At 37.4% G+C, this 15,230-nt stretch overlaps 1 protein-coding gene across 2 annotated transcripts in view; it reads left to right on the top strand.

The window, feature by feature from the left end:
• Positions 1 to 15,230, top strand: part of LOC126184565 (oxysterol-binding protein-related protein 8) — a 211,549-nt gene that overhangs the window by 160,647 nt on the left and 35,672 nt on the right. For both annotated transcript variants that reach the window (XM_049926994.1, XM_049926993.1), the window contains exon 14: positions 323 to 448. In XM_049926994.1, the coding sequence (XP_049782951.1) occupies positions 323 to 448 (126 nt within the window). The remainder of the gene's footprint in view (positions 1 to 322; positions 449 to 15,230) is intronic.

Genomic DNA, 15,230 nt, shown 5'->3' with positions numbered 1-15,230 from the left:
TGGCAGAGATATTTACCGTTTACTCATACAGTAATGTATGTGGCTACTACTTTGGAACATACCAGATATGCTTTTCTGCAACAATCAGAACCATATATAGTGTTCAGTTTTTTTATTCTAGTTTGGTATAGATTGTTATTATTATTATTATTATTATTATTATTATTGGAATTGTTTGAAGATTTTCAGAATTGTTTGAAAATTCTTATTGTAAAAGCAAAATGAAAAATTCTTATTACTGAGCATTCAGCATAGTATTTTCAAGGTGCGACTGATCACCATTGCTTTTGTTCTAACACAATTTTTGTTTGTGTACATGTAGCCCTTTCTGGGTGGTGCAGAACAGACAAACATGATATCGGGACAGTTAAAGTTGGGGAAGGAAACCTTGGCAACGTTGGATGGATACTGGGACAGCAGTGTATTCATCAAAGATCGGCGTACAGGGGTACGTAAAATAATTCCTGTAATTAAAAGCATTCCCAAATTATCGATCAAATATGAGTAAATTATAAGGTTTTATTCAATTACCACTGCCTTATGTTACATTAATTGTGGTGACTACTTTTTAGTAGCATTTAAAAGGCAAAAGTTGAAAGAATAGCAACTGTTAAATCGGTATTACTGACACTTCATTGTGCTCTTGGTGTATAAATATTTCAGTGCCTTTAAAGGAGCATATTGTAGCAGATTTCTTATTTACGAAAGCTATTTGTGATTAAATTAAAGCAGATCTGAGTGGAGTAGAAGAGACTACGAATTGTTTTGTTTCAGTTTGTTTCCAGATATCTTGAATCTCAGAGTGAAGCTGCAGTATCATTTGTAATATGTGAATAAATTCATCAAGCCCTACATTACTTTCCTTCAGCACCAACTGGTGTTATTGAATTTTATATTTCCTGTGCTATATAATCTAGCACATGTGCACACTGCTCAAGAAACACAGTGTTTATTCATTTGTTTGTATTTCACTACCTGTTTTCATGTGTAACTTAGGGCTACAGATGTATACTTTGCAGTTTTTAAAAAATCATTTTAGGTGATTCCAGTATATGTACACACACACACACACACACACACACACACACACACAGAGAGAGAGAGAGAGAGAGAGAGAGAGAGAGAGAGAGAGAGAGGGTGTTACAAAAAGGTTTACTTTCAGGAAACATTCCTCACACACAAATAAAGAAAAGATGTTATGTGGACATGTGTCCGGGAACGCTTAATTTCCATTTTAGATCTCATTTTAGTTTCGTCCACCTACGCTCAATTGAGCACGTTATCGTGATTGCTAGAACATGTGCCTTTACAAGTACGACACAACATGTGGTTCATGCGCGATGGAGCTCCTGCACATTTCAGTCGAAGTGTTCGTACAATTCTCAACAACAGATTCGGTGACTGATGGATTGGTAGAGGTGGACCAATTTCATGGCCTCCACGCTCTCCTGACCTCAACCCTCTAGACATTCATTTATGGGGGCATTTGAAAGCTCTTCTCAAGGCAACCCCGGTACCAAATGTAGAGACTCTTCGTGCTCGTATTGTGGACGGCTGTGATACAGTCCGCCATTCTGCAGGGCTGCATCAGCGCATCAGGGATTCCATGCGATGGAGGGTGGATGCATCTATCCTCGTTAACGGAGGACATTTTGAACATTTCCTGTAACAAAGTGTTTGAAGTCACGCTGGTACGTTCTGTTGGTGTGTGTTTCCATTCCATGATTAATGTGATTTCAAGAGAAGTAATAAAATTAGCTCCAACATGGAAAGTAAGCGTTTCCGGACACATGTCCACATAACATATTTTCTTTCTTTGTGTGTGAGGAATGTTTCCTGAAAGCTTGGCCGTACCTTTTTGTAACACCCTGTATATAAGGTAAGTTCAGAAATGCAGAGTTTCTATCTATCGCATAAGGTTTTCTCACAAAGTAATAATGAAGATCTAGAAAATTCATACAAAACACATACATTCAAAAAAAGGTAATAAGAAATCATGATAAAATAAGGCATTCCTAACATTATAATGGAGTATTATGTTCTTCAGGTTTAATACAAAGTCATAAGTCATAATGTCTCTTCTTTCTCTCCTTCATTCGTTTTGTTCTGTGCACAGACTGAGGACACCCCCCCTGTGCAGCATCCAAGAGTAGTCAGCTATCATGCTGACATCTCATCAGTCCCAGTACTCACATCCCATTTGTTTCATGTTTTGATGGAACCTTTATCCCTCTTCCTCACACATAGCACCTAGGAAGTGCAGCTTCAGGCTCATTGAGGCATACAGTACTATAAATTATCCAATATGCTTCATTCTAATTCTCACAGTCAAGGTCTTCACAGTTGCGAAGAAATTTGTTGACAACTCATTTAAAGATTATCCAAGATTATGTTTAAATTTCATTCAGTTGATGTTAGTGTTGCATATTTCATTAGTTTGCAAATGTCAGGGCTGAAGAAAATGCCCTTCTTTCATCTTAGCCCTTGTAGCCATGGTTACGTTTTCGCCACATAATCAAGTGTCACCATCTTTTGGTAGGGATTTAATAAATTGTTTCATAATGCCAGATTTCATGTGAAGTGAATGCAGAAGGTTTTTTTTGGTCCACCTGTGAACTGAATCTTACATTTTTAACTCCAGATTTTAGTGTTCTAATTGGTCAGATTTTTTGAGACCAGTGCTTGTCTTTTGCACAACTGTCTCATTTGTGTAGGAGGCAGGGGTCCTTCCTCCCAACTTCAGCACACTCAAAATGAGGCCCTTGTCTTCTCATGCTCTCCAACCTTTGTGACAGGACAGAAAATACACTTCTTTGACAAAGTCTGAGATTGTCTGTTGTTGCTTTTTCACCACAAGTTTGCCACACATGTATGAGAAGTGAACAAGAGAATTAATATTGTTTCTTAAAGCCATGAAATTCACAGAATTTGCAGTTTGCTTGAGAAATGATATGTAAAACAAACATATAGGTGTCAATCAAATTCTTGGCAGGTTTCCAGCCGGATCAAACTGTTATCTGAGCACACTGCTCTTGCCGATAACTGATTCCACTCGCAAATGACTGCATCTTTATATGCATCGAAACAGCACATGTGCTAGATACAGTGTGCACACGCTCAATCATTCCTGCTGCCGCCTGGCGCAAAAAGACTTGCAGCGCCTCCAATGGTGAATACTGTCGAAAACGATATAGTGTTACAAATGATTATTCATAGCTGTCCGATTCAGGTGCCGTTGTTTCTTCATGTCTGATAAAACAGGATTCCACGTTTTACTTAGCGGGTATCCATTATCACGATTAATGATATTATCAGCTAGTCTGATTTCGACAGATTCTTTTAGATCACAATCCCGATACCATGAAGCATTTGCAACTACTTGCGTCTCATTATATAGCATCCTGTGGCCCTCTGTAAGGTGATGCTCAGCCACCTCAGATTGATCTGGTTGTAATAATCACGTGTGGCAATGATGTTCAATACACCTGTCGTTGACGGTACGAATTATTTGGCCAATGTAAATTTTCCAGCACTCGCACGGTATTTTGTAAACGCCAGACTTCCTCAAACCTAAATCATCTTTGACAGACCCAAGAAGTGCCCGAATCTTAGCTGGCACACGAAAAACACATCTGATTATTATCACATTATTGAACACGTCCTTAAGATGTTGCAGCTCCTGGGGTAAATTTTCAGCATCCGAGACAGCATATGCTCGTTTAACCAAGGTCGGGTGAGACAATTAAAATGGTCCAATAACCGGTGCAAAGAGTCTATTCCATGTGGCCAAGCAAGTAACATATCGTCTATGTATCTCAGAAAACACGCAGGCTTCAAAAAAGATGTTTTCAGGGCCATATCCTCAAAGTCCTCCATAAAAAGATTATGGGGGTAAAGGACTCCCCATAGTCACACTGTCGGTTTGTTCAAAATATTTGTCATCAAATAAAAAATAGGTGGATGTCAGAACATGATGGCTGAGCTGCTTCATCTGCACATCAAATTCACAATGGAAATTGAAAAGGAGGGAAAGTTACCTTTTTTGGATGTACTATTTTATAGAAAAGAAGACGGAACTCTTGGACGCAGGGTTTACAGGAAACTGACTCATTCTGACAGGTATTTACATGCTACCAGTTGCCATCCACCTTTCCACCGTACAGGAGCCCTTCGGACCTTGGTTAAACAAGCATATGCTGTCTCGAATGCGGAAAATTCACCACAGGAGCTGCAACATGTTAAGGACGTGTTCAATAATAACGGCTGTACAGACTGACAAATTCTACGTGTTTTTGAGCTTTGACCTCTAATTGAACCTTCTGGAGACACCTTTAGGTCTGTGGCTTTTCCTCCATATGCTGGGAATGCGTCCACCAAGATAGGTAGACTTTTGAAGAAATATCAGATCAGATGTGTTTTTCGTGTGCCAGCTAAGATTCGGGCACTTCTTGGGTCTGTCAAAGATGATTTAGGTTTGAGGAAGTCTGGCGTGTACAAAATACCGTGCGAGTGCTGGAAAATTTACATTGGCCAAATAATTCGTACTGTCAACGACAGGTGTATTGAACATCATTGCCACACGTGATTATTACAACCAGATCAATCTGAGGTGGCTGAGTATCGCCTTACAGAGGGCCACAGGATGCTATATAATGAGACGCAAGTAGTTGCAAATGCTTCATGGTATTGGGATTGTGTTCTAAAAGAATCTGTCGAAATCAGAGTAGCAGATAATATCATTAATTGTGATGATGGATACCCCCTAAGTAAAATGTGGAATCCTGTTTTATCAGACATGAAGAAACAATGCCATCTGAATTGGCTGGCTATGAATAATCATTTGTAATGATATATCGTTTTTGAGAGTATTCACCACCAGAGGCGTTTTTGCGCCAGGAGGCAGCAAGAATGACTGAGCGTGTGCGCTTTTGTACTTCCGATGCATATAAAGATGCAGTCATTTGCGAGTAGAATCAGTAATTGGCGAGAGCAGTGTAGCTTTTCTCACCTGATGATGGCGGCCAGGTGGACCGCTGAAATATTGTGCTCAGATGACAATTTGATCTGGCTTGAAACCTGACAAGAATTTGATATACTAATATGCAGGGAAAGTTTACATCAGGCAGTCCCAACCCAGCTCCAGGGAGCCAGAGCGCTCCGGAGCGCTCACTGCGGCAGCTCGGAGCCCGCATGGAGGGGGAAAGCGAACTAACTGCCCCCTGGCCGCATGCAGCCACAACTGACACAATAATCCGTGTTCAGTGACAGCTATGACTAGCCGCGGGAGCCCTGTACCTCTATTGGAGGATACTTTTCCATTCATTGAGAGGGATGGTCGTCTGCAGTGACTTCTATGTCATAAAGTATTTAATTCTGTGAAGAAGTACAATATACGACGACATTATACATGTCTTCACGCAGCCCACAACGATCAGGTAGAAGGCGTTGCACGCAGAAAACTGGTAGCCAGGCTTAAGAACGACATACTAGGAGACAAAACTTCGAAAATGGTTTCGTAATACTTCTTCTTCTTCTTCTTCTTCTTCTTCATGTGCCGTCTCCTCTAAGAAGGTTGGCTGTCATCATGGCTATTTCTGATCTTGATTTGATCGTAATACGGAGGGTATCAAAACATGCAACATAGTTCGTGTTCTGTAATGCGTTTATAATTTTCAGGTGAATGAGAGTGGAGAAAACACTACTGAATCTGCAATTCGAGCAAGCTACAGGGCCGCTCACATCATTGCGACAAGTGGCAAGGCATTTTCGGTGGGACCGCTCGTAAAATCGTGCATGGTAGCAGTTGCAGAATGTTTGTTTCCAATGGAGGTGCAGGCAATTGAAGGGGTTTGGCTGTCGAAGCAAACAATGTCTCGTCGAATCCTGGTTATGGCAACGGATTTAGAGACACAGCTCAGGAAAAAGGTGGAGAGCTTTGTTGCATTTTCGCTAGCGCTTGACGAAAGCACCGACATATCGGACTGTGCTCAACTTGCAGTCTTTGTGCGAGGTGACGACATGGAGCTGCAAGTAACTGAAGAACTCTTGGATGTGGTACCACTCGATTACACAGCAACAGGACGTGACATTTTTGAAGCTGTTTGTGAATCAGTGGACAATATGAATTTGCTGTGGGATAAGCTCCATTCTGTAACGACAGACGGTGCACCACAAATGATCGGGCGTCACCAAGGTTTTGCTTCTCATTTGAAAAATAAACTCGGGGACGGATTCGGGAAAGACATTTTGACTCTTCATTGTTTTATTCACCAAGAGGCACTGTGTGCTGAAACAATAGAGCTAGGTGGCATAATGAAAGATGTCGTGAAGTGTGTGAATTTTGTGCGATGTCACGGTATGAATAATCGCCAATTCAAAGGATTCCTGAAAGATATGGAAGTGGAGTATGGGGATATACCTTACCACAGTACAGTTCATTGGTTGAGTCGGGGAAAAGTTCTTGATGTTTTCTTTGCCATTCGTGAGGAAATATCCCTTTTTCTCGAAATGAAAGGGGAAGAAATGCGTTGTCTGAAAGATATAAAATGGATATCAGACCTGGCGTTCCTAGCTGATATGACTATGCATCTGAATAATTTAAATCTGTCACTGCAGGGCAAAGGGCAGCTAATCGCTGACATGCATGACCAGATCAAAGCGTTCATGGAAAAGTTACGTTTATTTGAGAGGCAGATGAGTAATGGACATTTAGCGTTCTTCAATCGTCTTGCTTCTTTAAAACTACCTGAAGGTACTACTTTCGGTGATTACCAAGCAAAGTTAAAGCAGCTCATCACGTCGTTTGAAACACGATTCCGAGACCTCACTAGTTTGGAAATGGAACTTAAGGTGTTCATCACTCCTTTTTCAGTTTCCCCTGATGACTTGTCACCGTCACTTCAATTGTAGATAATTCATTTTCGAAATTCAACTTTGTTGAAAGAGAGGTACTACAGCATGTTGGATTTGTCACGATGGTATTGTTCATTACAGCAAAAACATTTCCCAAGCTTCACAACAATGCCGCTCAGATCATGTGCATGTTTGGATCTACGTATTGTTGTGAGCAGCTTTTCTCAGCAATGAAAAGAGTAAAAAGTAAGGAACGATTGTTGCTTCAGGATGCAACAATGAAGGCCGTCCTCCGCATTAATGCTGCAAACACTTTGACGCCTGATATTTTTGATCTTGTAATGAAAAGAAAATGTCAAGCTACAGAGGCTCAATAAATTTAGTATGCAATTTCTTGTAAAACAGTTGTTTCTTATTTATCTCCTGAACATCGTATTTCCTGGTGTAGCATATCACCACGTCTTAGCAGCTAAGAGTATGAGGTTGTCGATCTTGTAAGACGCAGCTGGCACATCAAAACGCTTGCCTTTCCGCCTGCCTCAGCCAGCCATGCCAAGTGCCGGCATGCCGGCCCACTCGAATGGTCACAGCGAGCGACACGGCTCCCTGGAGCAGGGAGCGCTCCGCGGCTCACAACGGAGCCGACGAGCACAAACAGCCTGGTCTACATAGTCACATATAGGTGTCAACATTACAATATCACCAAAATATATTGGTAGCTGTATTACAGACTATAAAATTAAACACCTTTTTGTAGCAGGTTAAATTGCCAACCTTCACAAAAATATCTTCTTCTTCCTTTTCTTCTCCTCTTGCTTCTGTGGCTCTACAGGTCATTGTGAGCCTTGGTCTCTTCAACAGTTTTCCTCCATTTATCAACCCATTTTTCAGAGATTCTGTGTCACACCATCCTCCCATTTGCTTCTCAGCTGAACGCACCCTCTTTGTCCTGGATTTCCTTGTGATACTCTTTTAGGTACTTCTGCATCACTCATCCATGCTACAAAACAAGCCCACCTCAGTCACAAAACAATTCTGGCATTATTAAAATAATTAAATAGTTGCATTTTGTGTACCTCATGGAAATTCTAATTTTGTGTCAAAACTGCTTGTGATTGAATGTTCTAAGTACTTTACCTGAAATTGGCACGCAAAAATACACAAGGAAAATCCTTTACCTTTAAGCCAGTGTAATCTCTCTCCCTAACTACATATTGCAATCACATAAGTGATAGCTTTTTTTGTAAAATTGAGGGAAAATATTTTTTTGAGTAATCTGTTATGTCAATTTTAATAAACATTTTTGGAACAGTGATCAAAAAATTTTTAAAATTTTTATTTTCAAAATTCAGTCTTGATCACACCTGAGTTCTTGTAGCATATGCGGTGCGATCAAGACTGAATTTTAAAAAGAAAAATTTTAAATCTATTATGTGCAATTCTTGAAATCAAGGTCTGATTATTTATTCTGACAGAACATGATAGAGCATTCTGGATTTTCTTTTCTTCTCTTTTTTCTTTTCTTCTCTTTTTTCTTTTCTTCTCTTTTTTCTTTTCTTCTCTTTTTTCTTTTCTTCTCTTTTTTCTTTTCTTCTCTTTTTTCTTTTCTTCTCTTTTTTCTTTTCTTCTCTTTTTTCTTTTCTTCTCTTTTTTCTTTTCTTTTAGTCCTAAAAGAATTTTTTGTGTCATTAGCTCCATGTAAAACAATATCATGAAATAGATTACAACAATATCTGTGAGAGGGGGAAAAATACCTCCGCTGTGCATATCATGTTAGGTTAGTGTGTATACTTTACATTGTGAGTACAAGGGACTTTACAGCTTTGGAATGATACAGAAATTTATTGAGGTAACTTACAAAATATGTAGATATGTCATTTAGTAGCAAACAACCTCAAGTTCGATTAATGTAGTGCATCAGTACCTCGTTTCACCACTAGGAGCCCTTGCATAGTGCACAGTTAAAATTGCTACTTTCACTGGTTCAGAGTGTGCTCATTGTGTGTTTTGGTTTCATGAAATTAACTCTGCAACAACTGCCGAACATAAATTTAATTGATGACCATGTGTATGTTCCTCCCCCTATCAAACAATTTAGCCAACCTGAAAAATCAAATCTACGCTACTGTTGCATAAGTTATGCCCAGTTTACCACAATGAATGTCAGAAGGAGGTGTTACCGGCGGGATGTTTGCCGCATCACAAATGGTATTCACATCAATCCAAAATGACATTTGACACTTTTAGTGAAACTCGAAGTTCTTTACTACAAAACGACATGTCTACTGATCCTATAAGTTTTCTTAATAAATTTATATATCATTCCAAAGTTGCAGAGTCCTTTATGATTCACCCTGTATTATGTACACCATTCTTAGACATAAAAGAATTGGCTGTTGGTATCTCAGTGCAGTATTTCTTTATTGTGGAAAATGATTACATTGCCAATAATAATAATAGTCTACTGAACACCAAGTAGATTTACAGTGATAGCTAATCACACCAGTTTGAGCCACAGCATGCAAAATATTTTCCAGTGAAAATCTTAAAACATTTATTAAGATGGTTTTATAATGTATACAAAATTCTGTTCTTTTGTTCTATAAAAGCACATTTATTATCATTATTTATTATTATTATTATTATTATTATTATTATTATTATTATTATTAGATTAGCAGCACAAAAGAAATTACTTAATGTTAAATAGGACATTTTGGCAGCCTGAATTTTTATTGCATATAAATATAGCTATAAAACATACAAACATCATTTTTGACAAGTAATTTCTTCAGATAAACTTTTATCTGTGGTGTGGTAGAACTAAAACTGCTTTTGATGACACATCTGCCATTTTAATTCCTGTATGTGGTTGGACTCATACCAACAGTACTATCCTGTGACTAGTAATATGGTATTTTTCTTTGTATCACATATCAGATTGTCATGGATAAGAGGCTATGTTTGGTTATTGTGTTTTGAGTGACAAACACTGCTTTTAATATATTATTGGTTGGAGAGCAAAGTTCTGTAATAGTCCTTAGGTTTACCCTGCAGATGACTTGCACTGATCTTTCTGTTAGGATAAGTAGTCTAATTAACTTACTTTGGATTATTGCACTCCATATTTCTGATCTGTATTTACTGACTTTATATGCTTATAAGACAAGGCTTTTTCCCAAGTTTGTGATTATAAAACTACGGGTTCACCTTATGTTCACAGATTAAACTTTTGCTGCCAAGGTCAACATTTTTATATTGTGCAATAGATTAATATAGGGCTCGTCTTACATTTATAGATAAAGCTTTGGCAATTGAAATCACATGCAGATTCTATTTGAAGAATTCAGAAGGGTTGGATGGGTAACATTAACACCAGCTTGGCTGAGAACGGGGATGAATTTAGGGAGGGGAGTGGTGAGCAGGCTACAAATTTTGTTGCCCTGCTGACCATGGGAATGTGTACTGCATACCTTGGCTTTTTATGAGCATCTACCACATTTAAACTGCAGTTTGCATGAATCAAATTGTAGTCTGTCTTGAACTGATTTCAAAATTGGACAGAGTCTCAACAATAATATACTGTTTCTGCAGGAGACAGTCACTACATTTACGTGTGATACAGCTTCCAGAAGACAAGAACAGAATGTTGAAAACAGTTTTTCACTGTTGTGTTTACAGGTAAAGGCCTGAATTGGTTTTGCTAGTTTGGGAAAATATGTCATTTGGTAATCAGCTGTTCCAGTTTCTGATTTAGTCAGCACAATGGCTCTTTATAATTATTAGAGGTAGAGAAATCCATACTCAGTCTAATACTTCTACTTCTCCTTCATTGCACAAAAAGTTGCTCTGTTCAGATTAGCCAAAAAATTTTTTGAAGCAAGACACAACCATCAACCCAAGCTTCTTTCAAAAACTGTTGTTGTGCATGAAAGTGAAAATCAGTTGTAGAAGTGGAAATCCAACAACTATAACCACATTTCCAGAATCGATATGGGAGTTTTCATATGACCAACCAGAAGTGGTATTGAGAATTACGTTTATGAAGTCAGTCTTTGGGAACCCGTATGTAAACATAGCACTTAAAAGTCAAGAAAGGGGGCTAGTGGTGTACTGATAACGTTTTGTGCAGAAATGTCGTCACCACTCGCCGTGAGGTACAATGGGTATAAAAGGGGATGTGTCAGCTGCTGGTTCTACACAGGCAATAAAAGAGCAGTGGATGGACAACATGTTTGAAAGCAAGAGATGAAGCAATATTGTTTCAGTCTCCCATCCACATAGATGTTGTAAATCCTCTATGTATTTGGGGGGAAAAAAAAAAAAAAAAAAAAAAAAAAGTATGTTCTAAGATCCCACCATGACTGCAATCTCAGAAATAACATATTCAGAAGCAACAGCCAGATATTTGTGGCAACCAAGATTATAAATTTTATTGATTCTCATATTCTCATATGTAGAAATACATTGAATGTTTTCTTGCCTCTCGTTGGTGACCTGAAAGTATCATCCCAGAAATGATACCGGGGGTGGTGGTGGTGGTGGTGGTGGTGGTGGTGGTGGTGAAAAAACAAAAAAACAGTGATACTATAGATGATTGGCTTAGATAGTGAGTAAAAAAGGACATGCAGATAAAAATTGATGTGAATCATTCGTTTGGTTTGTTTTATTTTTCCTCGTATTATCAAAATGTAGACAATCAGTAAATGGCATAAGTTTAGAATAGGTGTAATGTTAACTTTCTTTGACAGATTCTTTATCTCGGTAAACTAGTTGGTAATTTTGATTAGTCGGAATATGTTGAAAATAAAATTTTCTCAATAAACCTCTAACAAAAACGGGGGTCATCTTTTGTTTAGGGTCAAATCACGATGTGCAATTCTTTTTGTAACACGATTTTTATGGTATTTTGTCAACATATTTGTTGCAGATACTATTTACTTGAAGGTTCCACTTCAGATTATTCTGAATAAATATACACAGATACAGGACTTCCACATATGCCATCGTACATAAGGATTTGGGGTTCTAAGCCCATTCTTTTCCTTCACAATTGCTTTCGTCCTCTCTTCTTAGGTATTCCAAGGGATCATTTTCCTTTTGGTGCATATTGATTAATGTTTTTAGTTTCTCTTCTGTTTGCAATTTGATATTTATGTCCATTTCAATACTCTGCAAGCCACTATGAATTGCGTGGCATATGGTACTCCACATTATATCAAATATAGAGATATCTTCCTGTTCCATTCATGTTTTAGAAAGGGTTGTGTTATAGTTCAATTGTGAACTGCAAAATCCTGTATAAGATACAAATTAACGAATTAATTAATTAAAATAACCACTCATCTTTCATGTGCATACTGTTTTCAACTTTCACCCTAGTTTTCTTTGTTGACTTTAGTTCTAAGCTTACTTTATATATCACTCATTGGACCCCCTTTATTAATTTGGTTTAAAAGAATATGAGAGTCCAGTTTCATTACATCAAAGGCAGTAAGTGTTAGCCAATTATCTCACTTGCAGTTTTTATTTTATTTCATGCTACAAAATTTCATATGACTGTGTTTCTGCAACACATATCCATGTTAGTTACATTTACCTTGGTTATGTGACAGTAACCATGAATTTACAGTTTAAGAAATAAACTTGGGTATTTGCCCCTCAAAGCATTGTATTTGCCGTATAGTGTTTTGTTGCTGTTTTGAAGCATTTTTTTACCCTTATTTCTACTTTAATCATAGCCATTTTCAACCATAGTTTTTTATGACACAGTCTTAAAATGTGATGAATTAGTTGGTTCATATTAAAAGATATCTAAATGTAGGTGAGAGGTGTTCATAAACTGAAAATCATAAAAATTATTTCACATTTAAAAATACGTGAGAACACTTTTAAAGTTATAGAAAAATGCAGCATATAGGTAGCAAGCATCTTCTGGGACATTGTTCCTGGAAAACAGCATTCAAAAAATTAGAACAAAAGTTTTTAAATAAAAATGGTGTAGAATCACATCTAAGTTATCAAAATTTATTAATCAGGTGACCAGTTTCGATCATGCTATGATCGTCGTCATACCATTAAAACTCTGTGAAAAGAGTAATACAAAGTTTGAGGACAGGACTTAGGTATAAATTTAGATAATGTAACTAATTTAAAGTGTTATTCCGTATCTACCCATTATGGTGGCTGGAAAGAGTGAGAAGGAGCAGCCGGCTTTGCAGTGACAATTAACACTACTGACCAATCCACAGTTGTGTGCTGTTAAGTAGTGGAGGCTCTGCCCACTGTCTCCCACATAACATTGTTTACAGCCAATGGTTGTAGAGTATGCCATAATTTCATAATAAGATTGCAGTAAAGTGTAATTATTATAGATGTAATTGCAAAAATATTAAATATGAGATGGTATATAAATTATGCAATGCAGAGAAATTTTGTTTATGATAATCAAAAGGAACTAGTACCCCATAATGTGTGGTATTTCAACATGGCCTGCCCTCTGTAGGAGGTGCAATAGCCACACTTAGTCCAAAAAATGGCTGACAGGATGTCAAGTGTTTACCTAAAAGATGAAACCTGAATTGATACATGCTGTTATCCATCAGAGATGTTATATTATCAGTGATGGCCAGGCACAAGCTAAAATAAACAGGAAAATGCATCATCTTTTATGACAGTATATCATTATTAATCACAAACATTAAGCATAAATCATACGTCAAAATACATGATACATCATAAAATGAAAGTGAAGTTGTGTAAGCTAAATGTAAACTGTAACATTATAAGCAAAATTGAAGGTTAAATATTCCTCTGTCAATTCAATAAAATATTGAAATTTCTCATAATTAGAGGTAAGAAGGAGTTAGAGGTAATAAGGGTCAATCTGTAACTGATTTGAAGAAAATTTGATAGCCAAGATCACATTCAGTACTTTTGAATGTGATCTTGGCTATTAAATTTTCTTTAATAAAATATTTATCATGAAGTACACATAAGTATTTGACATTTTAAAATAATATAACAAGTGGCAATAACAGAAATCACTAAGATATCGACAATTGTTTAGGAAGAAAGAACAAAGTTGATGTATTGTTTCTTTTCAGTTGACACAGCATGTACAGTGAAATATCCATAAGTATTTGTACAAATGTATAAATTGTGACATCATTTGAACACCGGTTTGTCATTTAGGCAACAAGGTATAGTTGAACTGTCGTGTACACAGTCATTGTCAGTGTGAAAAAGGCTGTGTAATTCAGTATGGTAGGTGAGCAAGGGTAGGCTTAAAAGTAATGCGCATATGCCTGTAGAACATAATCAAAAACTATTAGGAAGATAAGGCAGAAAAGTACATATAATACAGTTTTTAAGCTTCAGAATCGAGTATTTATTTTTCAATATAATCACCATTAAGACTAACACATTTCTCCCAATCTGGAAAAAGTTTTTTTCATTCAGTAACTGAAAAATTTTTCCGACTTTTCTCAAATCTAGGACTTGACAGGTGCCTTCACCTCATCACCTAAGGTATAATGATTACCCTGGAGGTCTCTCTTGATTAGAGAAGAAAAATAAAAATTGCAAGGCCCAAGCTCGAGGGAGTAAGGAGGGTGTGTAATCAGTTCAAACCCCAGGTTTTGCAGTGGTTCTTCAGTTGCGCATGAGGGTGTGGATGAGTGTTGTCATGTTGCAAGATGTCATGTTCAGTTATGAAGCCAACACATTCCGTGAATATTCCAATAGGGTTTGCAAAATGTGTTTGAATGATTTACCAGTCATTTTGAATCAAATCATTGATGAGTTTGCGATGTTTATCGTCAGCGACAGTGATTGGACATATGCTGCATGTTGCCTCAACAATAACAGTTTTTCCAGGCTCGCAACCGTGAAATTTTAGTACACACCAATTTACAGTAGACCTACCAATAGCATCGTCACAATAAACAGCCTATAAACAATGATGAGTCTCACTAGGAGAGAACACATCTCCTTCCTTTCACTACTCAAAATATATTGGATGAATACAACGCATTCTAACTGTCCTTGCATTTAGAGGGGGGAGGTTACCTACCACATCAAGGTCAAGGTCATTTTGTTCGTATTCTACAAGCATGTGTGCATTACTTACCAGCCTACCATTGTAGTACAAGGTTATTCTGTACAAATGGAACAATATCATTGACATTAGTTACCAGAAATGTACAAGATATTTGCTGGAAATATTGTTTATTTTAAAAATAAATTTTTTGGGTTGCATAATTTATATCCTCTCATATTTATATTTTTGTTATTACATCTATAGTAATTACACTTTATTGTAACCTTATTATGAAATTGTGTCATACTCTGTAACCATTGGCTGTAAATGACGTTAG

The sequence above is a fragment of the Schistocerca cancellata genome, chromosome 4, assembly GCF_023864275.1.
Source record: "Schistocerca cancellata isolate TAMUIC-IGC-003103 chromosome 4, iqSchCanc2.1, whole genome shotgun sequence".
NCBI classification, from domain to species: domain Eukaryota; kingdom Metazoa; phylum Arthropoda; class Insecta; order Orthoptera; family Acrididae; genus Schistocerca; species Schistocerca cancellata.
This window is presented reverse-complemented; position numbering and strand designations above follow the sequence as displayed.